We start from the raw sequence: 27,129 nt of genomic DNA, 5'->3' as shown, positions 1-27,129 counted from the left end.
GCTTATGTCATCTATCAAATTATATTGCATCATAAATACCCTCCCGCAATTGCATGGTCTGTTGAAGAGCGAATGTGGAATCGATTTCATAAAAAAATACTCTTAGACTGAGGTAGAGCCCACTTAAATTTCAATTGCTGCCAATAGCGATCAGTAATTTGCATCACATTTCCTCTGCAATCTAAGTATAAAACTTATCAATGATCAAAAAACAAAAATCAAAAATTGCAAAGGTGTCATAAATGAACAGTAATTTGATTCACAAAAAACCCCTCAGAAGGGCACACCTCACTAGCACTGGCCTGATCACAACTAAAATCAAAATGTTCAAAGATAAATATCAATACAGGGGACAAAAAACCTGAGCATGGAAGCCTTATTGGAGCATCAGTATTTGGTAGGAGAAAATCACACAGTTTAGATGATTAATGTCCATGAGAGTACTGAGTCCTATTATTTATTTCTTGCACCTTTGACATCTTTACTAGATCAAATTGCAGGGTTCAGAGCACGCTCTATTTCCTCAAGTGACCGTCCCTTTGTTTCCACCACATTAGCTGCTATGTACACAACAGCCAAAAGACAGACCATCGAAAATCCCAAATACACACTGCTGATTCCAAACTTGTTTACAACACTCAAGAAATATAGCCCAATTACAAAGTTGGACACCTGTTTCATAGACAACCATCAAACTCATGAAATCAATACATGAGCCATAATTAGATGGAAGAAATTAATTGAGAGAATAGCATAACCTGACCATTGAAACAAAATGCTGCACATAGGGGTTATTTTTTCTGATACGATCTTGTAACTTTATCCCTAATTTTGTTAGATATTTCTTCAATTTTAATCATAATCTCGTGTCTCAATATTTAGTTAAAATAGAAATAGAATTGGGTATAGTTATCCTTAGGTGTTAAAAGTTTAATAGGTACTACAGCTTTTGATGGGGACATCTAATCTTAAAGAGTAGATTTTAATTTTTATTTAGATTTCTATTTTAGGAATTTAATTTTATGTTTTTTGGGAGATGCACTTGGTGGAATTGGCATCGATATATCTCTCATCTTGGTATCCTTAGATCAAGAAAGACTATGAGGACGATCTCATTCGCTCAATTTACAAAAGCCTTCTACAGACAAATCAGTGCTCCGGAAAGTGAAGAACTGAGTGTGGCCTTGTCTAAGTTGAGACAAGCTACAACAATTCGAGAATATAAAGCTCAATTCGAGCAATTGGTTAATCATACAACTCAACTACCCAAAATCTTCCTGATTGAGGCTTTTTTAGTAGGCTTAAAAGATGAATTCAACTAAGCATGAAGATGTTCCAACTGATAATATTTGTGCTTATTGTGGGAAACTTTTGAGTGGCGCACTCTTTGAGATACACATGGAAAAAGATATTTGACCAGGTGGATGGACTCTGGTCTTCTTCTTTGTCGATTTTGACGAGCTCAGGTCTTCTACTTTGACGATATGATGGTCTTTGCTGGGACACCAATGCAGTGCTGATCTAAAAGTATTCCTCTTTGACGATCTGGTCTAATGTTAGGATACGGGTGTAGTGCCTACCTAAAAGACTCCAATGGTCAATTTAGGAAAGACCAATAAAATTGCAAAGAGATAAGTTGCATAGAGAAAATGTATGCTTTTTTTTATTTATTCTCCCTCTTGAAAGTCAGGATCCCTCTCCTTCTGTAGAGAAAGGAAGCACTAGCAGTTATTATGAACTACTAAAGCCAAGTTTGTAACTGCTCTCCACTACATCATTATTGAGTAACTACTCTCCATCATCCCATTATTCTACAATTTCTCTAACACATCATTAATTTTCCAAACTACTTGGCATAGTAGTGGTCCATCCATCATTTCTTTGGGGTTAGAGGAACGAATTAGACGATTCGTCCTTCTTTCTCTTAGGGGGGAGCGTGGACGGAACCTTTTTGCATAGATCCGAGATTATCTTCTTGATACAGGCAAGAGCCAAAATAGTCTTTGGAGACGGATCCTAAAGATGATATCGAATGTTGAATAAGTTCGGGAATGACCCCTCACAATTCCCCTTCTTGGGATTTCAATCTCAAAATGATTCGAGGTCCCAAGAAGTGCCTTTTCCATCAAGATCCATCTTGGCCTTGATTAAAATCCAAATATTGGGGGGGGATTTTGGAGGAAGAAGTGGTTGCAAGAGGTGCTTGGGTTATTCATCGACGAAGAGATTCTAACAAGATGCATGTGTTTTATCTACCCCCCACCCCCCTCTACTTTCATTCCTTTATTGTTTGCATAGTCAGTGTTGTACGTCTATGCTAAGATCGAGCCGAAAGAGTATGGGAACCCGATGGGGTCCATAGTTGATGAGGGTGATATTGAAAAAGGAACGGAGATGATGTGCCCGAGCACGCTGGAGTTGCAGAGGAGGAATCTACCAAAGAAAGCGAGGATCATGTTGCTTAAAGCTTTTACTTAGTCTTGTAATCAGGGTCTAGAAAGTGGTTTTTAGAGCCCTAATTTCACAGACTTTATGGATAAAATCTACAGTAAATCCTCAAAGTAAATATAATTCATTGTTAGTCCATAATAATTATTAATTTTAATTAAATGATGTATTTTGGAACTAATTACAGTTATTTTCGTGTAACAGCAAAAAGTTGCAAATTTCTATAAACGAATCATAAGATTCGAAGCATCCACTGCAATCAAGGATCCAAACCAAAGTCACAAGCCAAGACCCAGATCCAGTGGGCCCACATGAACCACGACGCTCAGGTTGGGTAGGGTGACGCGGTGAACATAGCGTGAAATTCCTCAAGATTTGTACAGTATGATGGCGACTAAAAAGAATTCTGATTGAAATCAACTTTAAAGTCGTATGAAATCAGAATATTATCTGAAACCCTAGAAACTCTAATCTGATCTCTATAAATAGGAGACCAGACCAAAGTTTAGGGGAGATCTGAAAATATATATCTAGATCATCAGAATTAGGGTTTTTATATATTTCTATTTTTTTCCTAAGTTTAATTTTTGTAAGGAGACTCGGCTTCAATTTCAAGATCAATAAAAATAAGTTTTATTTTCTCATCTATCTCCTTTTTATTTTATTTTGCTATTATTGTTCTTGCAATGTTTCTGGGCTAAACCTCCATTAGAGAGGTCAATGAAGCCAAAGTAACATATAATGAATGAACTTGTTCTTAATCTATCTTGTTTAATGTTCTTAGTGATTTACCTTTTGTTTATGAGTGCTGAAAATCTATTTTAAATTATCGAGTTATGATGGTTTAATCTTAGATAAGGTCAAGTTAAATAATGCTTAGTTCTAGTAGTTTGATTTTGATTCTGTTATTTGTTTATTTAAAAAAGGAATCATACTTTTTAATTATTATATATGTGAAACCAGATTTACTTACCGATCTACAGGCATTAACTTTGTCTGAATAGATTGAGATAAAAAGATTCGAACCTATTTATTTATTATATTTGCTAGGGTGGATTTGACTGATCAAACTTTTCTCTTACAAGTTTTAATCTTTTATTTTATTAGTTGATAAATATTTCCAAATTAGGTTTTAATTGGTTAGCCAAAATCCTTATTTGATTTGAATTAGAAAGATAATTCGATAGTGTTGTCTCTGTGGATCGACCTTTGCTTGCCAACGTTTTATTTAATTTTTGTTCTACTATTATATTCTTATTGATTCATAATTACAGCAACGAACATCTTGTTTTTGCTGGCTCTTAAGCTTTGGACTCTCGATGGATAATTGTAACGGTTATTTTTGTCAAAAGCCTCTATTGGCACCCTAGATATTTGACTTGTGCTCATATTTGGTTGTTATATTGTGTTTCTATTCCTGCATGTGTGTTTTTTATGCACTTCATTTTGATTTATTTGCTCTTAGAAAGCCTAACAATATAACTTACATGTTCTGCAAGGGGTAATCTGAGTCGCCATGGACAAAAATGTCTCGAAACTATTATTCTCAAGCACAAAATTTGATATGTAGTCGAAGTCTATAGTTATCCGAGTAAATAGTGGCTCTGATGGTGCCCAAAAGCTTGGTTGGACTTCAATGGGCAAATAATACGAGGCTTTTAGTCTTGGCGACCAGTTTCCAGCCTTGGTGGCCCATCGGGTTGAGAATTCAAATGTTGTCACTTCAGGTTCACTCGAGCGATGGGCCAATCTTTATTTGGCAACTTTAGTGAACCATCCAACTAAGAATTCGAACATTGACACTAAAATTCGGCTTAAGTGAACAATAATCTTTGGCCTAAGACCTTAATGGCTCATCCAACTAAGAATTTGTATTTTGTCTCTTTGGATTGTCACGAGGTCGGATTGGTGTCAATTTGGTGGAAATATGGTAGCTTTTGTGATGTAATCCTTACTTCGTGCTTCAATAAGATTTGGTGACTGTGATCATTATAATGGGAATCTATTTTCAATGAATGATTGTTAAGTGTGTTGTCGACGATGGAATGGCATCCAAGGTGGAGCTCCATAGGGTCAGCCCGTGAGGTGTCCTTAGGAATCATCCCTTCAACGCAGCCCAAGTGACTGAGCTATGGATCGGAAACTATGCTCCTTTTGGTGACATTACAGGTTGACTTGTTTGAGTAATGATTCCAGACCTTCATGTCGACCCATAAATTTTTGTTTTTTGGTGACTTACAGATTGACCCAATTGAGTGATGGTTGGAAGATCTTCGAGCTGACCCATTAAGTCGAGAGTTGCCTTTAGGCAGCTTAGATGACAAGGAGCCGATCTTCGATCATGGGCTTAGTTGTCTTCCCAATCCTTCGAATTGGGAAGTATCCCCACACAACTCAGATGAGATGGAATCAATTTCAAATCCTAGGCTTGGTTCTTGTCTCACTAACCCTTCAAGCCAAGAGCTCCTAGGTGGAGCGAATAAGGTGGAGCCAATCTCCAATCATGGATTTGGTTGACGCCTCGTCGACTGTTTGAGCTGGGAATTGCCACCAAGCAACTTGGAAGAGATGAAGTCAATCCCAGAACATGGGCTTCATACTCGATCCTTCAAGCTAGGAGATGGCCCTTGACAGATTGGAATGAGAGTTGGGACTTTCAAGGTACTTTTATGGGCTGGCCCATGAAAGTGGTAAACATGGATTTTGGAGTATCCCCAATCTATGAAGTTGGGGGGTTGCCCCTAGACGACCTTTAACCTATTTGGAAGTTCAATCTCCATGTGTCCTAGGACGTGGTTGATCTCTTATTCCATTGTATTAATAGAGTGGAACTTCATCGTTCATCATTTTAGAAGACCCCTACAATCACGACAGGGCCAACAATTTGGAGGCACTCTAAGTGTTTGAGGTACCATGAATGGACCAACAACGCTAGAAGGTATTATTTTTAATTCAATTAAAAGATGGTATACCATGAATAGACCAACATTGCCAGAAGGTATCCACTCCTAGTATCACCAAACTAAGGGTAGTCTTGATGGCCGTGGGCGTAAATTGAAAAATACAACAAAAAAAATGTTTGGTGAATGTTGATAGTGCCATGCATTTGAGTGATTGAATCTGAATAATGGAAAAACATACCAAATTTTGTAGATTCAGCAATGTCTTTATTAGATACCCCTTTGATCTTTTGGTGTTGAAGCCATCTAGGGACTCTATGATCCTTATCTTATTTCATTGACAAAGGGGCTTCATGCCCCAATCACAATTATACACGTCTTTTGGTTTCTATGAGGAAAATTTGTCCCAAACCCCTTTTCTAACAACCTTAGAACATTGATGCTTTTCAATTGGCAACCCGAAACTCTATAATTGAGTGAGATTGAGGCATGCAAAATGTATGACTTATTAAGTCCTACTCACTTCAGTTCTTTTGACAGTGGTGGTATTAGAAAACATCATTAGCCTTGACCCCTGTCAATTTGCACCATATGAGGCATTGATATGTTTATCTTATTTTATGAATCCCACTACAAAATGTTATTGGTTTGGTCGAGATTTTTGCATTTATGTCTGACATCAAAAGGCATTTGTATTAACATGATTTTTTCAACTCATCCATATTTTATTTATTCCCCTTAGAGCTTGTGACGTTGATGCTAAGAAAGAACTCATTATTTTCTTCTCATTTTCTTTACTAGGAGGTTTTATGTCCTGGTCCCTATTTTCCTATACTTTCATTCCAGATAAAAGAAGCTGATCCATATTCTCTCAATAGCAATTGCAGGACATTGATGATTCCCTCTTGGCACTTATTTCTCCAAAATTTTGACAAATGAGATTGAGGCACATTTCAGTTAAGTCCTACTTATTTTGTCTCCACAGGTAATGGGGATATTAGATTCCGGCATTGGCTTAAAACCCTTATTGATTTCAACATTCGAGACATAAAATTTTAATTCACATTTTAGGAATGCTCATTAATACTTATTTTTTCACCATTTGAGAAGCACAAAGGTTATCAATAACCAGGTCGGTGAAATTTCCCCCATATCCTTAACTTCACCCCAGATTTTTACATATTGAGCCCAAACAACTTCAATAATAATGTCAACCCCCATAATTGCATAATAAAGGTTGTGTATTGATCCATGAAATTTTTTCATATATCACTTTGAACCTATTAAAAGAACAATAATCTTACCTCGACTTATATTGAGGCTCTGCCTTCTTCTTGGTTTTGCATTTTCATCCATTGCATAAATGATATTTGCGAACAATATGAACCAAATCTTTCAAAAGCCAAATGCAAACATCTTGTGTGATTTCATTGCATGATACCCTATATTTTCTTGACTCGACTACATTTTTTCATTCCCCCCCCCCCCCCAAGCCAAAGGTGTTGATACTAGAAAGGGTCTTATGATTTTATCCTTAATTTTTTACTTCAAGAGCTAGGTGTCTTAGCTCTAATATTTCATTTTTTTCATTCCATGAGGAAGAATTTATCCGTACCCTTAAATGTAGTGACATCGGGGCATTGAGCATCCCTTACGGAAAGCACAAAAATATATCTTTTAATCATGAAAGATTGAGGTACACGCATCTATATGAAGTCCTACTTATTTGATTCCTTTGGTGATAAAGACATTAGATACGTTATCAGCCTGAAAAGTCATTTATTTCTACACATTTGAGGCATACTTTTTTTGTCCTATCTAGGAGTCTCTTCCATCATATGTGCCCAAACAGTTTCAACAACGGAAAGTTTCGAAGATGTTTGCTTCAGAAATCTCAAATCAAGACTGTATAGAGAAGATTCTTCAATGATGGGATAATAGTTGATGCTATACTCGAGTTCTTGGAATCAGTGGCATGTCGGTAGTTGATCACAATTAAGAATAATACAATAGCAGTGATTGAATTGTCTTTATTTAGAACAATGTCATGATAAAGCATAATTATGAATGATGGGATAGTGCAATTGGATCGGTTTCATGTGACACATGATACTCGTGTTATCCATTCCATCAGATGCAAAATCAATCACATGGGTATTTTTTCAAAGAGCCTCTGATTTGCGAATGATGGGACAAGATTTTCACCTATGATTATATTTGAAAGCGATGGCAAGCAATTCAAGTTAGTTGCACACATCAAGCAGAGATCTAAGTTGACCAAGCTTCCCCATTGTTAGTCATATTTGGTCAAGCAGAGCAAAGAATATTAATGTGAATAAAAGTACGTCTTGACTTTCAACATTTTCCATAATGCATTCTGCCAATTCGAGCATCTCACTTCAGAAAGAGTGACGTAATTGGTGCTAATGTCAGAGTATGTTGGCTTGTTGCTTTTAGAGACTATGTACATTTTCTAGCTTAAAGGGCAAGTGTGAACACTGGAGATCAAGCAGACAGAATTTTCAAATTGAATGGGCAACCAATTTTGATGAGTTCAAACGTTCACCATTGCTATTAGTGCTCGAGTGTGTTCCTTCACTAAGCAGTGGTTTCATTCTTCAGTGCATGTTGTTCTCAAAGATTTTTGGTTCAAAGTACAGATGAAACATCCAAGAGGTTCGCTAATTGGCTAAGTGTGAATGTGATCGACCCTTTCATTCTTCGAAGCATATTCTCTTCATTCAGTACATGACTCAGTTAGTGGTGTTGATGCCACCCCTTGAGATGTTCTTTGGCGGGGCAGTATCAAGGGAGCTTTTATGTTATAGAGTAAAGTTGACTCACTGACACTTGTCAGTCTATCAAAGACGACATGAAGAAAGTTGATCCAGTCCAGAGAAGCTTGATTTATGCATCAAAGGTGCTTTACGAATATATTTGCAGTCGGTATTAGCCCTTGAGCTTCACTCTGGTAGACAAACACCGAGGGGACTTTTTGTTATAGGGGTAAAACTTTCTCATCATAGTTTGTGGTTGATTTGCAATTTTTAATAGAACTTATTGGGGTAATTTGTACGATTTGGGAGTAAAGGGGGCATTTGCAATTTTGTCATAATTTTGTAAAGAAGGGGAATTCATGTAATTTGAGAAGTGAGGGAGTTAATTGTAATTTCTAAATAATCTAACTCGTTAAATAGATGAGAGAGTTTTTAGAAAAGATGTTGGAAAAACCCTAGTTGTGGTTCTCTATTTCCAAATAGAAGAAAAACACAACTAGAGCTTGGAAAGGGACGACACGATGAACTGGAAAGAGAATGAGTTCTCTCCATGGGAGAGAACTCCGATTGATGGAAAAAACTTCAAAATCTGTAAATCGTTTCACTTTCTTTCCATTTTCTTCATAAAATTTCTGATTTTCTTGTAATTTCTTCTTGTCTTCTTGTTCTTCGATTGTAATGGATAAAAATTCAAATCGTAAACTTGATCTAAACACTTCATCTTGTTGAGATTGTTTCTTGATCTATTACCTTCATGGTTGGAACAAGAGGATGAACTCAAGCTATTTATCTCCCTCATTTGTCCCGAAAATCGATCGTTGCCTCGAAATGTACCCAAATCAAAGAGAAATCAGATTGAAACTACAGAGGGAGAACAGAAAGTGCACCTACTTTCAATGAGAAATGGCTTTACCACACAAACATTTATAAAACCAGGGCACTAGCATAGGGTCCCAAATATGCTAATATTTTATTGAACACCATTATTGTTTTGAAAGACGTGGGTGGGATAATTTTGGTGTGTATATAAAGATCATTAGTTCAAGATTTAATTTACTAAGAATCTTGACAAGCTTTGAATCATTTTCACTAAGTGAGGGTTCAAGTTTCTTAGACACCTTCATCTAAGCACGCCTTCATTATTTGCTTTGATTTAAAACTTTAAAAATGGTGGGGGATTATTGAAATTTTATTTAAGTTTTCTAAATTTGTAACCATTTGTCAATGATAATTTTCAAAAGCCTTGTCTAAAGAGATTTTTAAAAAACCAACGCTTGGAACTAGGTGTTTTGTCCAACCATTTCATTGAGTTAAAAGAATATTTTTTTAATCGTTGGGAATACCCAACTGGTTCTTTTGTGTTGTAACTTTCTTGGCACCCCCTACCTTTTGACTTTTGAACCAAAGGGTTGTTTTGGAAACTATAGGGTACCTTAAACACCTTTTGGATACTATTTAAAGAGACTATTTTCATTCTTTTGCACTCAATTCCAACACACAGATACATTGAAAAAATCTCTGGTTTTCATTCTTCCCCACAAGTATTTTCTATGTTTTTCTACTTCATTAAAGTGTTGTTGATAGTTTAGTGTTCTTCGGAGTGTGATTAGATTCGACAAGTCAATCACAAGAATTCAGGTTCGATCCATTGTATCCTAGAATCAACTTTGCTGGTAACCCATTGTTGATCACGTTTCACATGGTGGGGGAAAATATTGATTTAAAGCCAACAATATTTCTTGTGCCTCGGATCGATTTTATGAATTTCCTCATCACTATCTGCTCTTCTATTTTCCGATTTCTCCAACAAAAAATAGACTATCTGATTGAGAAACTTCCTATGAAAATCCAATTGACAGAAACTACCTATCCTGAATGGAACACGCACCACACATCTTAGAATTTGTTCCATTGATTTCAGCTTCCACGAAAAAACTTGTGGATCTGACTTCAAGCAAAACTACCAGAACCAAACTGATCCAAAATCATTGTCTAGATCAACATTGAATACTTTAACTATACACTTCTGGGACATCAAAAAACAATTTTAAAAAATGTTCTGGACATAAGTTTTAAAATATCAACAAACAATAGATTAGATTCCTGCTTTATATTCTACAATCTGCTTTGAGACGAGGTATTCACAATACTTCTAATATTCCATATTATAATTGACATTTGTAACAAAAGAAGAAGGCTTAAGACATACTTTTGGAACTAGTCTTAGTTGGAGAACCCAAGAAAGACCAAAACTTCTTCCTTGATTTTTTCCAGCCAAATTTGAATTGCAAGCTCTCCCTCCTACCACTCCACAGCCTCCATATTCCTCCTCTTCCTTTGAATTGTCGGACCCTAATTCATCCATGAGGCATAGGATCAGCCCCTTCAAAAGTTCAGCCAATTTCCATGGGCCTTAATAAATAAATTGGGCTCACAAAAGTACACTCATTACTTGCCAGCTTATCATCAGTGGGCCCACTAACAAGATTTCAACTAAACTGAATTTGGAATTTGAAATCGGATTGACTTCCTCCAGAATTGTTATGCTCCAAAATACCGTCCGTAGCATTCATTTACTTTGTTGGTTGAATGAGAATCCCATTTAGGAAGGAAACATCCAAGATTCCCAACTGATCACACCTCTCTATTTTCTTGAATTTCAAAATTTGGAACTAATCCATCATCACACTCAGCTAGGACAACCTCTACCATATCTTACAAGTCACATGCCACATCACCAAGAATAGCCACGTCAACTGCCACCAGTTCAGATGCTTCCTTCCCATCACCATCCTTTCCATTTCTTTTTGATAATTCACCTATTAAGCCTATGGCCTATTGACCAACCTATACCTAGCTAGGATAGCTTTTTTCAACGTCTATTTGCATGCATGCCTCAGTAGCTTTGAGTCTCGAACACCGTTTAGTATTTTCAACTTCAATCAGTTCTTTCAACCATGTAGCGTTCATGTCAGCTAGAGACAAGTAGTTAAATAACATAAGATGATAATCTATAGTTAAAGTTTCACAAGAACTATCAATCTTTCTCTCCCTAACTGATTTAGGACCAGATTTAACTCCTACACGGGATTTCTTCATAATGTGATGGGACAGGAAAAACTACACAACCAGTGAAAATAGGAACACAGAAGAGCCCGCATAACCATTATCATCATTAGGAAAGATAGCTAGTTCTCCAAATCTCACCGAAGGCTTCTGATTTGGACAAACAACTTCATTGAGACCTTTCTTCCCCCTTGCCACCATGTCCGCATAGGAGGATTAATTTCCTTGGATTGGGAGTTTTCCATCATCATCTTCGACAGCCCTCACCTTCACAAACCCATCCGCAAACATACAAACACTTCTGTGTCTAGCGTTTGAGATCTCCAATTTTTTAGACTGAGCCAAAATCTATTGTTAGTGAATAAGATACTCAGAACTCTTTTTGATGTTTTGTATTATTTGGGGAAATATCTTCTATCTGTTTAATTATTCCATAAAATTAAGTCTAGTTATGAAGGGAAAAAAAAGTAATGGTCAGATTCAAGATTAGAGTGGCATTTGGCAAGAAAATTTTATAGCCTGACCTAGTACAAGTTTACCAAATACTAGACTCAGTGATGACAAGGCTGGTTTTGGACTGGGCAATTTCTAAAACTAAGCAATTTGGCCACTCAACTTACTTATACATACTGAAAGCAATATGCAAAATTGTAAATCCATTAATCATCATCAGTTCCATGAAATGCAGTTCTTCAAAACTTACCCAATGCATTCCCAAAGACAAGGCAACTGCTTTGGCTCTGATTCTGGAGGCAAATATCTCTGGAAGTAGAAGAGCTGGAACTGGCCCAGCACCCAGTGAAAAGGACAAAACATAGCTGTTTGACAGAAGTGAGGACAAGTCATATTTGTTGTTTCATAAGGTGAAAAGAAATGCATAAATGAACCATATTCTAAATAAGCTTCATTAACTTCTCAAGAAATAACATTTAACTTACAGGACTGTGCCAAATACAGCAAGGGTACCAGAATAAGGTGCAAGGACTTTCCAGGTAAAAGACAAGGAAAGGAGCAACATTGAAGCAGCCTTCAAAACAAAGTACCCAAAATAAAAATAAAAATGAATATCTGATTAGATAATAAAGGAGATTAAGGGAAAGATAAATGCCATTGTACTTGTACTAGACAGAAACACAGGTGGGGTCCTAATCTATTTATAACATTGCGGAAGTATGTGAATCAATAGATTTGAAAGGAATTAAGATATTGTGTTAACACATAAAACCAGTTTGAATTAATAGGTTCAAGCTTGGAAAAGAAGGGAAAACCAGAAAAAATAAATTGAAATAAGAGAAATAGCTAAATTCGAAATTTATTAAATGAATATTATCTCAAAATACGTATGTGAAGCTAGTTATATAAATAACTTCATCATAATAACTTTGAAACATTCTAAAATACTAAAAACTAGAATTCATAACCTATCTATAACATAATAGCAATTTCCTAATCCGGTTGTAACTCAATTTGAATACTTGTAAGCACTTATAATTATAGTCTGAATAATAAAAACAAATATTAAAATAAATTAGAAAATAACAAAGAATTGTACTCCTATAATAACTATGAAATATAAATCCTACAAGAAGTAGAAAATATAAATCCTACTAGAACTAGAAAATAGAAACAAACCCTACTAGAATTAAGAAACTACTTAAAATTCAAACTAGAATTGTAGATGTCCTACATCGGGTAGATGCCCTACATCAAGTCCTTGTTCTTGAAGAGAACTTGTCCTCAAGTTCAGCACATATAAAGAAAATCTATCGTCGGGATAGTAAGGAAAGATGTGTACATCTTCCAGTAAGTCCACATCATAAGCATTATCGCTGATTTTCGTGAGGATACAGAGTGGACCTATCTTCTTGAACTTAGTCTTGTCATAGGTCCCTGGGGTGCTGTTTGGGGGTTACCTCATGGCTGAAAACTGGCAGAGAACTCTCTAATTGCCCAAGTTGATCTTCTCCTTCCTTCTTGTCATTAAATTTGTCAAAAGTAATTGAGATCATGTCTTGCATCCATAGTCACTAAAGTCACCGACTTCTTCAAAAAATCGTGTTTAAATTGCGATTTTAAAGACTGGAGATTAAATCACGACGTTTTGAAAAAGTCGCGATTTAAACAAAAAAAAAATGTGATGATTTTTTTTTTTTTTTTTGCTGAGCAAGCTATTTTAAAAGGGTTTTTTTAAAGACCATTTATTCTTAAATTTAAAATAGGATTTGATGATATAAATAATAACATCACTTAGTAGAAAAAAATATATTGTCTTAACACTATTTCGATTTTATCCCGATTTTTTTGTTTTTTTTTTGTTTTTTTTTTTTTTTTTTTTTTTTTTTTACTTTTTCCCTTGCCGACTTATTCCCAAACCTGACTTGGTGACTATGTTTACATCTTGGTGATCAAGCGATTTTCAAGTTCTTGAAGCCTTTGATCCAGTTGCTCCTTTGTGACAAAATTATTGCTTTCGGCCATGTGGTGGATCTCAACCAAGAACCTGATACCACTTAATGTAGTGGAACTGTGTGAATCAATAGATTCAAAGGGAATTAAGATATTGTGTTCAATGGAACACACAAAACCAGTTTGAATCAATATATTCAAGCTTGGAAAAGAAGGGAATTGAAATAAGAGAAATAGCTAAATTCAAAATTTATTGAATGAATATTATCTCAAAATTCGTATGTGAAGCTAGTTATATAAATAATTTCATCATAACAACTTCGAAACCTTCTAAAATACTAAAAATTAATATTCCTAACCTATCTACAACATAGTAGAAACTTTCTAATCCGATTGTAACTCAGTTTGGATACTTCTAAGCACTTCGAATTATACTCTAGATAACAAAAACAAATTTTAAAACAAATTAGAAACTAACAAGGAATTGTACTCTTAAAATAACTATGAAATAAAAATACTACTAGAAGTAGAAAATATAAATCTTACTAAAACTAAAAAATAAAAATAAATTCCTATTAGAATTAGGAAACTACTTAAGATTCTAACTAGAACGGTAGATGTCCTACATCAATTTAGCCCACATAAGACTAAGAAAATTATCTCTTCAGACAATAGTTAAAGGGATTAGGGATTATTGACAACTTGTATCCCATGCAATGATTGTAAATCATGAACAGAGATCGTCCATCTCGAAAATCCAAACATGCAAATATGGTAAGCAAAGAGAAGAATCAAAACAATTACAGTTATTACCTACATATCACTCAAAAGTGTCTTACAAGCTATATCACAAAGTAAATCTCTCAACGAAATAAACATATGTGCAAGTTCTATATATAATATAGTTGGTTACAATAGGTCTTAGAAATGCTTCTCTAAGAGAACTACAATTAGTTAGGAAACTAAACAAAGTGTGAGAGAGCTTGTGAACATGTTCAGTTGAGATAACTGTGTGAACCTTGTGAGGATAAGAACACTTGAGAGTTAATTTTGGGTTGAAATCTGGTGTATCTAGCATATTTTTAATACACCCCTCAAATGATGGGCTCTGTCAATCAGAGTCTTGAATCTAAGCAATAAAACCTTTTGAATAAACATCCGCAATTTGATCTTGAGGAGTATAGCATAAAATAATGTCTTTGAGTACCACATGTTCTCCGATAAAGTGATTATCTACATCCATGTGTTTGGGTATGCGTCTCTCTGGTCAAAATACAGGAAAACTCCAGGAAATTCTCGATGGAAACAGGGTTTTGCAACTTCTCCCCGCAACTTGAAGATCATTTTGAGATCGTACACAGTATTCACAGCAAGAGCCATCATAGCATTCATGTTGTCAGACAAAATAATGGAGGGGCAAAAAGGTAGATAGAACCTTTAGATGGTTATGAAACCAGGAACGATCGGCAACTATGTGACTTAGAGAGCAATATCAGCCTCAAAGTTAGTGTATGCCACTGTTTCTTTTTCTTTGTACTCCCTGATATGATGTTATTGCCCAGGAAAATGCAGAATACACTTGTAGATCTCCTATCATAAGGACATCCACACAACAGAGCTTGAGAACTCTAGATCCAACGATGTATTAGGCTTTATCATGAGGCCATGATTGAGGGTGCCTTTAAGATATCACATGATACGCTTGAAATTTGACGAGTGAATGAAGGTTGAGATATGAATGAATTGGCACAACATGATTAACTGCAATGGGATAATCAGGGCATGTGAAAGAGAGTGATTATAATGCGCCAACAAAGCTTTTGTAATCAGTGGCATTTGGAAATAGGTATCCCTCATATTTGAACTTTTTTGGTCAAAAGAAACAGGAATAGACAAAAAAAACCTTGAAGCATCCATCCCTCTTCAAAATTATGGTAGGACCCTCTCCCTTAATACACACGTGTTGTCTCCAAGGATGTAACCCAAATATTGACAAAAAAGTAGGGGCATGAAATAAATTCAAGAAGACACTTGTCATGTTTTGAGGAAGGTTTCTCAAAAAAATTTAAGCAGCCTAGCTGCCTAGCTGCTTCAAAGTCGGACTCGGAATAGACTTGTTTTACACCATCCAATTTCCATCAATAGAGGAATAAGCTTATCTGGGATAAGCAAAATCTACTGTGATCACAGTATACTTAGAGCACTGGAGCCCCTGAAAATAATGAAGGTTGCTAAGTTCTTTCGTTGCAAAGATCATACCAAGATGGTCAATTCTCAAGTGAGAGCATCAGAGGAGTAACTGGTGATTATGATATCATTGACATACATAAGTAGGAGAATAATTTATGTTTTTCACATTGGAGGAAAAATTATCTGCATGGAATCCCTGTACCCCGTTCCATCAGAAAGCAAGTGAATTGGGGGGGAAATTTATGGGGAGCCTGTTTGTAACATAGTGGACTATTTTTAGAAACAACACACATGTAGGAAAAAGTGAGTCTACAAACCAGGGAGGCTACCCAAATTGTAAAGCTAGAATGAAAACCACCCAGATTGTCGTGGGCTTGACTGTTGAGCTAAAGTTCTTGAAAAAGTCAATCCAATCTTGTTTATGGAATCCATTGACCACAAGACCAGGTTTAAATCACTCAATAGATTCTCAAGGATAGAAGAAGAGTGGAGGCCACGAAATCAAATCTTTAGATAGCAGTCTCCCAATTAAACAAGCTACGCAATCAGTTAACCTTTGGAATAATAATAAGGTAAGAAAGTCAATTTTCTTGTGCTTCCAATGAAAATCAAATAAATTGTAAGGATATATATTACCATTCCAGCAAAGCTTGTGAGTAAAAGACTTCTCCTTCCTTTCTTGTCCATCAAAGAAGATGCAATAGCTGTGCCTGTAATTTAACATCATATTAAAGTTCTGCATGAAATGGACTTAGATTCTCCCAGTTTTCACATGTTACTTGAAGGACAATTCACACAAGAAAAGACTAACCAAAGACATTCGACGCCCCAACAAGAGCACTTGCTGCAACATCAGATGCAATTCCAGCACTGCGAAACACCGAAGTAGAATAATATACCACAGCATTTATCCCAGCCAACTGTTGAAACAAGAAAAGTGCTGCACCCACACTCACAACTGCAATCGGACATTAGTTTTAGAAATTGTACAAATGTTTCATGATGTCTCAGCAACAAAGTTGTAACAAGAACAACTTTGAAGTTATAGAAGAAAAACCATAGTGCACAGCATCATAGTGATGCATGGAGACACAAACTTACCCTTCATAAAAGATTTTGGTGTCTCCCTATGGTTATAAATCAGAGACACTTGTTATTCTAAGTAAAACTTAAGAAAACCTCTAAAAAAGAGATGTAACCGAACTATTGCAATTAAGTAACAAAGATAAAGTACAAAACAATTTGATACCATATGGTGACATTACCAACTACAGATCCAACTAAAAGCAGACAAAAGGATCAGCCAACTATTGCAAACATGTTTAGATTTATTATTCTGGATCGACATAAAATTCAAAAAGAATAGCATAACATTTTGATGAAAAATATGAATATCATAACATTCGTAAATCTTCCATCCTGAGTATCAAATGAATATAACACAAAAAAAGGTTAATTTACCTAAATGTGCACCAAAATTGAAAAATTACAAAAACGTTGCACTTAATCCCAAAAAAAAGGTTACTGTTCATTTCAAATTTTACCGTTTTGGTAAAATAACTTACTCCAAAAATGATAAATTACTGTCATCGGAATTAAGATGAATTAGTGCCCCATTTTGGTAATTATTCAATTTTTATGTACCATTTTGGTAATTTGACAAAAAGAATGTACCTTTCCAGTAGCGGCTACTGAATAGATCAAACCACCCAGCTTCTGGTTCAGTGGAGCCCTGGCTACCTGCTCTCAAATCATGCATAACTTCAGCCACTCTTTCTTTTCCCCAAAGAGTCTTTATAGCTGTTTCAGCTTGAGAGATCTTCCCTTGCTGAATAATAAAGGACTTCAGCTTTGCTTTCTTAAATAATAACTTCATATATGAAAGTGTCTTCCCATGGAAGGAAGATATACTAATAAAATGTAATGATAATCCAAACCATTCACACGTAAGTCTGGTAAACAAAACCTGAAAAAGCCACCGAGGACTTTCTGGAGAAACAGCCATTCCAAGAGCCATCAGAACAGAGGGGACAACTGCAATACCAAACATTGTCCTCCACCTGATAAAAGATTTAAGTGAATCAGAAATACAACAGAGACAATGGAAGCAAAATAGCTCATGCTAAAAGTTCCTGCTAAGAGAAGTACGAATAATTCAAAATACTCATAGAAAAGCTAATACTGTCCAAGTTTCTAACACTGCAAACCAAAGTCCGGTCCCCAACTAGTTAACAGAAATAAAAATATGATAGTAAATGATGAACAAGCCACGTTTACACCATGAGTCTGCAAAGTAGAGTAGGAAAACATCTTCCAGGCAGAAAATTGGTTGAGAAAAATTAAGTATAGGTAGGAATTAAGGCTGAAAATAGGGAGAATGTAGGGTTCTAGTTGGGGGAACTGAATCTAGGGAAAACATTCTCATGATAAAGCAGAAAGGATGTACGATCTTTTGCAAGATGTCCTAATTAGGTACAATCCTCCGAAAGAATGTGATAATAATCAATAATACGGATTTCATTTTTCATCACATAGATATTTAAAGAGAGCTGCTATTGCCACGTCAACTTTTGCTAACACCACACCAACTGTGTGCAATTCTTTGGTGATTTACACAGGAATTGGTGTGGCATTAGCAAAAGTTGGTGTGGCAATATCAGCTCTCTATTTAAAACTTGAAAATGATTTCTTTTCATAATTTGTATTGACTGTACTTTACCAATTTACCCTCTTCAATGACAATACTTTTGCCTCTTAAAAGGTTTTTCAGTCATTCCATATATAATTATTGTATGTAGTGATGGCCAAAGGTGTTTGATACAGACGATCAGGGATTCCTAGTGATGATCATTGTGGTTGCACTCATCACACCAAGGAGACTAGTTGGGATCTCGGTAATCAGTATAGTGGTAGAGGTCACTCGACTACTATTTTTGTTGTGTCGAGACTTTGGAGCATGCTTATACGCCTACCCAGGCCAAGATCACTTCCACAGGTAGTATCAGCCTCTCACAGAGTGAGATTGAGGTTTCCAAACGCGTTATGGATCAGTTTGAGCCAGCCAATACAGCCTCCACATCCTCTTTTGCTCACTTAGGTACATCAACTTCGGCCCTCAATGTCTGTTTTCTTTCTTAACTGCTATTAGTGCATTGATTTAGAAGCATCAGTAATATGCCTAGTATCCTTTTATTCGTCTAATCACATTCTTTCTAGTAGGGATAAAGCAAAACTTGTTAATGGTTTTTATTCCTCTAATGTTGATAAAAGTAGTATCATGGTCAATCCCTTTATGTCATTATCCTGTCATTTATGTCCCTAACTTTGCCCTAAGATTTTATCTATAAGCCGTAACACTTTCTAAAATGTAATGTCACTCTATGATGTAGGACTCATTAGGGAAATTAATTCACCTGACTTATCTTTATTCATAAATGCAAACTTTTATAATTAAGGGAGGACGAGGCATCCTCGAAAAGAAATACAAACAGAATTAACTTCTCCTATCACTAACGAGGTCCCACCTAAACAAGAAGTCCTCAAAAGTGAAGCCTCTAACTCCCTATTTTGTTCACATCAAAGAAAATAAAACCCAAAATCGAAAAGATGATTTCCTAGGACTGCTACTTCCCCTCAAAGATTATCCCGTTCCTTTCCTTCGACAAGCTCGAAAACACTGCGAAAAGAGCAAGATTCTGAAGAAAACTTTTTGTATCAGACACGATCATAGGTTTCCAGCTTTGGAAGGTAAGGCAAACCAAGCTGAGAAAGCACCAAGAGATCTTAAACAACGAAAGAACATAAGACACTGCATAAGAGAACTCACAATGCAATATCAAATGATCTATAGATTCCCCATTGGACTTACAAAAAAAGCAGCAGTTCACGAGGATGAGACTTCTATCTCTAAGAATGTTGGCAGTTGGGAATTTATTCAAAGCCACAGTCCAAACAAAGAAGGGGACTTTGGACGGGATCTTAGGGTTCCAAATCGATTTAAACAAGTATAAAAGAAAGGCAGCATCCCCAATGTTCAAGATCAAAATGGACGAGACACGTCAGGATTTTTCCGTTGACACGACAAGAACATCCTAGGAAACTCATTTGAAATGCGGCATCACCACACTAATGATCCTCCCAAAAGAACAGTTCCCTTTGCCGACCTTAAAGTGAATATGCTTGCTAAAATCTAACAGACTCTTGTTCACCCCTACCACAACCTACAACTGTAGAACAACCTTGAAGGCCGACTTACCCAACCCATTCACTCCTCCCCCTACTTAGACTCGATAACTTTCCTCTACAACCCCTTCCCCCCCCCCCCCCCCCCCTCCCCCTTCTTCCATGCCAAATCTCCACATCCATTTTCCCATAAAGGCCTAATTCATAAGTCTAAACTTTTTGAAGCCAAGCCCTCATTTCTTCTTCAGCCAATAAACAAGCTTCCAAATGACCAAATGAATCTTATGAATAACTCCTCAATCTTTCCAAAGGAAGTCTCTGATTGTTTTCTCAATTTAGGCTTCCACCTTTTTAAGGATCACAAACAAAGGGAGGAAGTAAATTGTGATGCTATTGAGAATGCTTCAGATGAAGTTCAACTTCCCCCTTTTGAAAGATATTTAGCTCTCCAACGGCTCAACCTTTTCCTCAACCTCTCAACAATTGGATCCAAGATACTGCAATTCCTACAAGCAGCCCCAAGAGAAGGTTCCAGATATTGGAAATAATGTAGTTTCTTAGTTTTCTATTATTTCTATGTAAGAGCATTTATGTCCATTTACACATTAGTTTATATAAATATCTGTCAAACTCTCATTATGAGACTTGACAATTTCTCTTTCACAATTCTCCTTGGTCTCAAAGCCCTAGCGGACCCATCGACAGCCCTCTTTGGGTTCTTTCTCCTCGGTTTTGAACCCTTGAAACCTCACCACCAACCACCCTTTCCTCTTTTTCTTCTCCTCTCTTTGGATCTTTGAAGATCAAACGACCTAGGAGTAGCCTTTGTTAGAGGGTATCCCCTTCGGGGGTTTCTTTTTCCGTTTTCTTTTGGTTCAAACCTCCCAATCACATGTCGCGATAGGGCTGGTGCTGCCATATTGCTCCTGCGATAGAGCTGGAGTGGCTGTATTTCTCCCACAGAACTGTGTTGATGCTGTTTTGGCTGCTGCGATGCACCTGCGATAGGTCTACATCACTGTATTGCTCATGCAATGCTCCTGCGATAGGGCTACATCTGCTGTGTTGGCTGTTGGGATTTCATTTTGGCTGTTGTGGTGCTAATGTGTTCGCTGTTATGTTGCGCGTTAAGCTGTTGTTTTGCTGCTCTGTTGGCTAGATAACAATGCTGCTGTGTTGCAATTTAGGCTGCTGTGTTGGCTGTATGACAGTGCAGCTAGGTTACTGTGTTGCGATTAATTTTTCTTTGAGATAATGTTATTCTGCAATAGTGCTGCATTCTTGGGATAGGGCTGCTTTTTCTTAGCCCCTTTTGAGATTCGCATATTGTGTTTGGAACTGCCAAGACCTCCCTTCAAGCCAAAGCCTTATCTTCTTTTTTCTTCAAGAATTCTGCACTCTTAATTGCTTGTCGCACCATAAGTGTTTGTTGATTTAATCCTACACTATTCCTTTCATCAAACTGTATTCTTCCTACATTTTATTATTTCTCTATTGTCTTTTATCCACTTGCCTTCTTTTTATGTGACATATGACATCAAACCAAGAGAACAAGGAATCAAATATTACTTTTGGGCACAATTCCTCAGCCCAACGTATTAATAGTCCTTATTAGATGGTCGAACTTTTGAATCTTGGTCTTGATTCATGAGACTCTATTTGGGAAGTATAGGCAAATCTAGATGACTTTTGGGCACGGTTAATAAGTCACCTACCACTGATCCCAAATTTGAACAATGGGAGATCGACAATTATACCATCCTTTGATGGTTACTTAATTCCATGGAGCAGTATATTTATATTATGTTTATGTTCCACGAGACTGTCTCATCTTTGTGGTCAGCTCTTACTCAGACATATGTGCATGCTAGGAATGATTCGTGGATTTATAAGCTCTACCAAGACATTACCTAGGCTACTTAAGGGACTTAGAATGTAACTAATTATTTTGGATTTCTTCAATCTCGATGGGAGGAACTTTCTCATTATGAGTCTATGACTGAGCTATCTGCTAAAGCTGCTGAGTATGCGATTAAGAGGATTACTCAACATCAGACATACCAGTTTCTCATGGGCTTACATCCAGAGTTTGAGGCACTGCAACACAGATTCTTAACACATGTCATTTACCCTCCTTATTTGAGACTTTTGCAACTATTGATACTGAAGAGCATCGTCGCCGTGTAATCCCATCTCAAAATTAGACTCTGGATATTCTCTTTACTCCAGTGACAAATCAGATGGCTCTAGCAGCCAATTCAGGAATTTTCTGACTCTCATGCTCCTGGATCCGGGAGTCGTGTCCGTGGGGGCTGTGGTTGTGGTCGAGGAAGTGATCTTATTTGCAGTCATTGTGGGAAAACTAGCCATGAAAGGGCCCGATGTTTTCAGCTCTATCTCTATCTGTTGCGATCTCCTGCCACTCCTTTTTTGAGACCTTCTGCTTCCCGTGCTGCCATTGTGGAGTCATCACTAGTTCGTCCCACTAATCATCCTACTTCCCTTGGCAATATTGATTTGCAACAACTTCAAACCCAAATTGTCACTATTGTATGAAATTAAATCCATGCTCATACTCACTCATCTTCAACTGTGACCTCAGTTGCCACACCTCAAGGTACATCCTCTACATTTCATGTCACTCAAACTAGTTCTGCTCTCCTAACATGGGTAATTGATTGTGAGAATCCTTTGGGTCTTGATTTCCAAAAGTTTTCTTACCTTTCTCCTTCTCATGGTGTTGAGAACCATGCCTTGAACACGGGACTCAACATAGCCATAATTTTGTTGGTGATTCTTTCTTCAAACTTCTTCAATTTGACTTCCAATTGAGTTTCTAGATAAAATTATGTGATAAAATCACTTTCACCATCCATCTTTTGTGAATCGTAGCAAGAGCTCTGATACCATTTAACATAGCGGAAGCATGTGAATCAAAAGATTCAATAAGTTGTATTCAATGGAACACTCAAAATCAATTTGAATCAATAGATTCAATTGATAAACAAGCAACAGCTTGAAAGAAAAAGAAGCATAAAGCTAAAAAGTAATTAAAAGAGAAAAGATAATTGAATTGATTATTGATTTTTGGATTTAAAGCTCCTTATATAAATAACTCCATCATAACAACTTGTAATCCTACTAAAATACTAAAAATTAAAATTCATAACCTATCTATAACATAATACTAACTTCTAATCCTATTAGAACTCAAATTGGAGACTTCTAAGCACTTCTAATTATAGTCTAAATAATAAAAATGAATTTAAAATAAATTAGAAACTAATAAAGAATTGTACTCCTAACATAACTATGAAATAGAAATCCTACTAGAAGTAGAAATAGAAATCCTATTAGACGTAGAAGTACAAATAGAAATAGAAATAGAAATAGAAATCCTAGTAAAACTCTAACTAAGATTATAGATGTCCTACATCAAGAACTCACTTCACTTCATGAAAGAAACCCATTCTTTATTCATCAAATTCTTCGTTAAAAAAATCTTAATACAATCTATATATAAAGAAAATAAATTTAAAAATACTAATAAACTAAAATACCAAATAAATAACCTAATTTTTGTAACTTTCTCCCTCCTAAGTTCCCAACCCCTATAAACTTAAATAAAAGACAGAATAAATTTACCAAGTTATTCCTAAATATTATACTAAGATCATAGGCCAATAAAACTTGAAAATAAGCCCAAAAATCATAAAATAATGCCCTAAAACAAAAAAATTAAATAAAAATTAAAATTTACTATTCAAGTTTTGATATCCCCATCAATATATGTAAGCTCTCATATTTTAAACTCTAAACCCTAATCCTACCATGACTTAAACATTGATGTTTTTTACCTTGAAAAACCAATACCATGTAAAACTAATATCTATCAGTATTTTCCGTCATAAATTTCTCATAACTCAACAGAATGACAAAATCTTGAACTCGTTTGATAGGTAACTGAATAACCTTTCAAATAACACAAAATCAATCTAATACAAGTTTTGACCCATCAAATAATGTCTAAAGAAAAGTCATGGATAGTACCAAACTCAAATAAAACTCCCAAAATAACAACAACAAAAACTAATATAAAACTAATCCCAACAACATAAAATTGATTAAAAAAAATAACTTTGGACTCAAAACAAGCGCTAATCTAATGATTACAAAATTGTCATTGCAATCAGTGACTATTGGCCCGATTTGTGTCCCGTATTAATTCGTCTCCTTTACATTTGTTCTCACACTAAACAATGGTGTAAACCAATTGTTTATGAGAATTCAGTTGATGATGCTCTCCAATGGTTTTCCTTAGTAAGGGCTCACCATGATTCTCAGTTCCATATCATCCATAACTTCTTCAAACTCAGCCATTTGTTTTTTGGACCAGAGATGATCATTTTCCAAGGTGTCATTTAGAGACTATGAGTTATACAGGTTATACCCAAACAATTTTACAGTTAGGTGACCTTTCTCCTAAAATAATGTTAATAGTTTCTATTTTATCTTGCAGGCATAACATGTTTTACATGCTCAAGATGGAGTTGAAAGGTGAAATGGGACTCACATTCCCACCCAAGTAGATACATGATGATGATCAAGATTTTATATGGACGAGCAAAAGTATTTCAAAACCAGGTCCTTTATTACCTTACTTTAATACAAATTCAGCTCAAACACTAGTATATTTGGTTTCTGCATTATAGAAATGGTAGAGAAAATGCATTGCAAATATTACCATAGAGGATTTCCTGCTAAAGGTAATCCAGCCACCAATGCTGCGAGAATTCCAACACAAATAAAAAGTTGGTTAACAGATCCAAGTGCGCCACGGATTTCAGTTGGTGATATCTGAACATCAAAAAGTGTTTTAGCTACAATAACAATTCAAAATTTTCATATGTAGCATTAAAATGACCACATTAACATGCAATGGCTACTACCTCAGATATGTAAAGTGGCACAAGAGCAGATGAGATACCAATTCCTATGCCAGCAAGTAACCGGCCAATTATCATTGTTTGTACACTCTGGGCTGTAGCACTGGATCAATAATTCAAACAGGTTAAACACAATATTTTCCTATATATAGATCAAATCCCCACAGCCTTACAGTCATTGAAAAAAGACAAACCAGAGGAATGCCCCAACCGCAAGCGGGATCGCATCTAGTTGAAAAGTCCTTCTTCTACCAAATTTGTCAGCCAATGCTCCTCCAGTGAATGAACCAACAGTAGCACCAGCAAGGGTAGAGCTAACAATCCATCCTAGGAAAAATGTAAAATTATGGAAACATGTAAATCTATCCAGGTAATCATGAACATCATATGGAAGAATTTTAAACACTACAATTTCTAACAAGAACTGAATAAGTATGAGCTAAAGTCAGATAATGTTGAGGAAGAAATGAAAATGTATAATTCAATTTTGACATGCCAAGATCCTGAAACTTTTTTGTTAATTTCAGAAAATACAGCTGTGGCAGACTCATGTCTCAGCCACATAATACTCCCACTCCTATAAACCTTAATTTATCAAATAGATAGGTTTCAGGCGTAATTTTTCAATCGTGCCTATCAGCTTATCTAAATGAAGTAAACTATTTCAAAACATCTCTTATTAAATGCAATAAACAGTACAAACATGTTGATGTAATGGGTTTACTGAGGTGTGTAGACGACACCGACACATTTGTTACGCGGTTTAATTAAACTTAGATGAATAAATAAATATCACGAACTATGATTTGCTTTTGATAGTAAAACAAGAAGATTATAGCACTTGCCTTGTATAACAGTGTTTTCAGTAATTCCAAGATCCTTAGAAAGATACTCAAGTGCCCCATTCACCACACTGCAAAAAGATAATCAATAGAGCAAGCTTTTCAGCATAAATTTAAAATTAATTACAACATATGCGGTGTAGCATGGTTTTGTAATCAAAATTAAAATTATTAATCTAATAATAAAAATTACAACAATGTCATACCCTAGATGATACCCAAATAATATAGCTCCCAAACAAGCAACACCAACATAAGGCAGAACCAATCCTGAAGATTTTCCTTGAGGTTTAGCATTATCAAGCACAGCATCCTCAAGATCTCTACCTGCAACAAGTAAAACAATGGTGTCATAAGCAATTTAGTGAACATGTACTGACAGCTGAACAAAACAAGGAGAGAAAAAGAAACCAGAAGCTTGAGCCTTGACAAATCTAGGCTTCTCTGGTGAAGCAAAATAAGTATTTAATCTCATTCTTGTATGAGCAAGTTGTGCTCCCATATCACAGCAAGAGTTTCTTCCGTCTGTTATGCAGAGGTTCTTCACATTTGAACTTCTCTTCCTGAATTGGCTAAAACTAGTGTAATTTCTAAGTTCATAACCTAGACTTCCTTTGTTTGCAACAGTCGAAGCCTGCATTTTTCCCCGCTGAGGACACTAATTAGAACACAGACGCACACAAACAAAATTCAGAATTCAGAATTCAGAAGAAAAAAAAAAAAAAACTGAATGATAACGAAAATGTAGAAATCAAATTTTGAAAGAAGTAAAAAAATTTAAACCAAACTTCCATTTTAAAAAACAGAGAACGAATCGAGATGAATCAGAGTTAAATTGCAGAAATGCTTAAAGGAAACGCAAATCAGTAGATCGACAAGAAGAAACTGACATCAATGAAATTATCAAAGAATCTAACCTTGAAGAAGATCCAAAAGAAAGAAAACGATCAATGATTTGTTCTCTCTTTTTCGTTTCGTTATATAAAAGAAGAATGAAAGCTAACTTCGATAGTTCCGTCGTATCCAGAGAAAATGAAGTTAAAGGAGACTATTTGTTTGGTAGTAACCAACGAGGCAGCGGAAATCTCAACTCTCTGTGTGCGAGACTGCGACTCTGCGAGCGGGGAGTTCTGTTTTTTTTTTTTTTTTTTTTTTTTCTTCCTCTTGATGGGTATTGAACCCATGACCTCAAAGATTGCATCTCATTTCTCACATTCCTGACGTGTGAACCATAAATGTTTTTCATAAAAATACGAGTAAAAAAGAATCTATTGATCCTACACTTCCATGTGAGAAATAAGATGCGATTTGAGGTCACGTTATCATTATTCGAGTAAAAAAGAATCTATTGATCCTACACTTCCATGTGAGA

General features: G+C 35.9%; 1 protein-coding gene across 4 annotated transcripts; it reads right to left on the bottom strand.

Annotated features, from left to right (window-relative positions):
- On the bottom strand, positions 1-26,901 carry PGLCT (plastidic GLC translocator). Of its 4 annotated transcripts, none has more exons than XM_086447402.1 (14): positions 26,675-26,901; positions 26,169-26,415; positions 25,964-26,084; positions 25,761-25,828; positions 25,110-25,242; positions 24,919-25,018; positions 24,714-24,826; positions 17,754-17,847; positions 17,462-17,615; positions 16,599-16,745; positions 16,424-16,497; positions 12,130-12,218; positions 11,895-12,009; positions 1-174 (listed from the first exon to the last, which is right to left on the bottom strand). In XM_086447402.1, exons 2-14 carry the CDS (start codon positions 26,395-26,397, stop codon positions 151-153), a joined length of 1,461 nt encoding a protein of 486 aa, XP_086303528.1. In that variant the 5' UTR covers positions 26,398-26,415; positions 26,675-26,901; the 3' UTR covers positions 1-150. The 4 variants fall into 4 exon arrangements, with proteins under 4 accessions (XP_086303528.1, XP_086303526.1, XP_086303525.1 ...); XM_086447400.1 differs by lacking the exon at positions 1-174 and adding an exon at positions 202-672 and having other exon boundaries at positions 26,169-26,406; positions 26,675-26,899; XM_086447399.1 differs by lacking the exon at positions 1-174 and adding an exon at positions 202-672 and having other exon boundaries at positions 26,675-26,898.
- Positions 26,902-27,129: the final 228 nt, after the last annotated feature.

Source organism: Akebia trifoliata, chromosome 7 (genome assembly GCF_017979445.1).
Source record: "Akebia trifoliata isolate Shusen 1 chromosome 7, ASM1797944v1, whole genome shotgun sequence".
NCBI lineage: Eukaryota > Viridiplantae > Streptophyta > Magnoliopsida > Ranunculales > Lardizabalaceae > Akebia > Akebia trifoliata.
The sequence above is the reverse complement of the archived record's forward strand: the minus strand, read 5'-3'. Positions and strand labels throughout refer to the sequence as shown.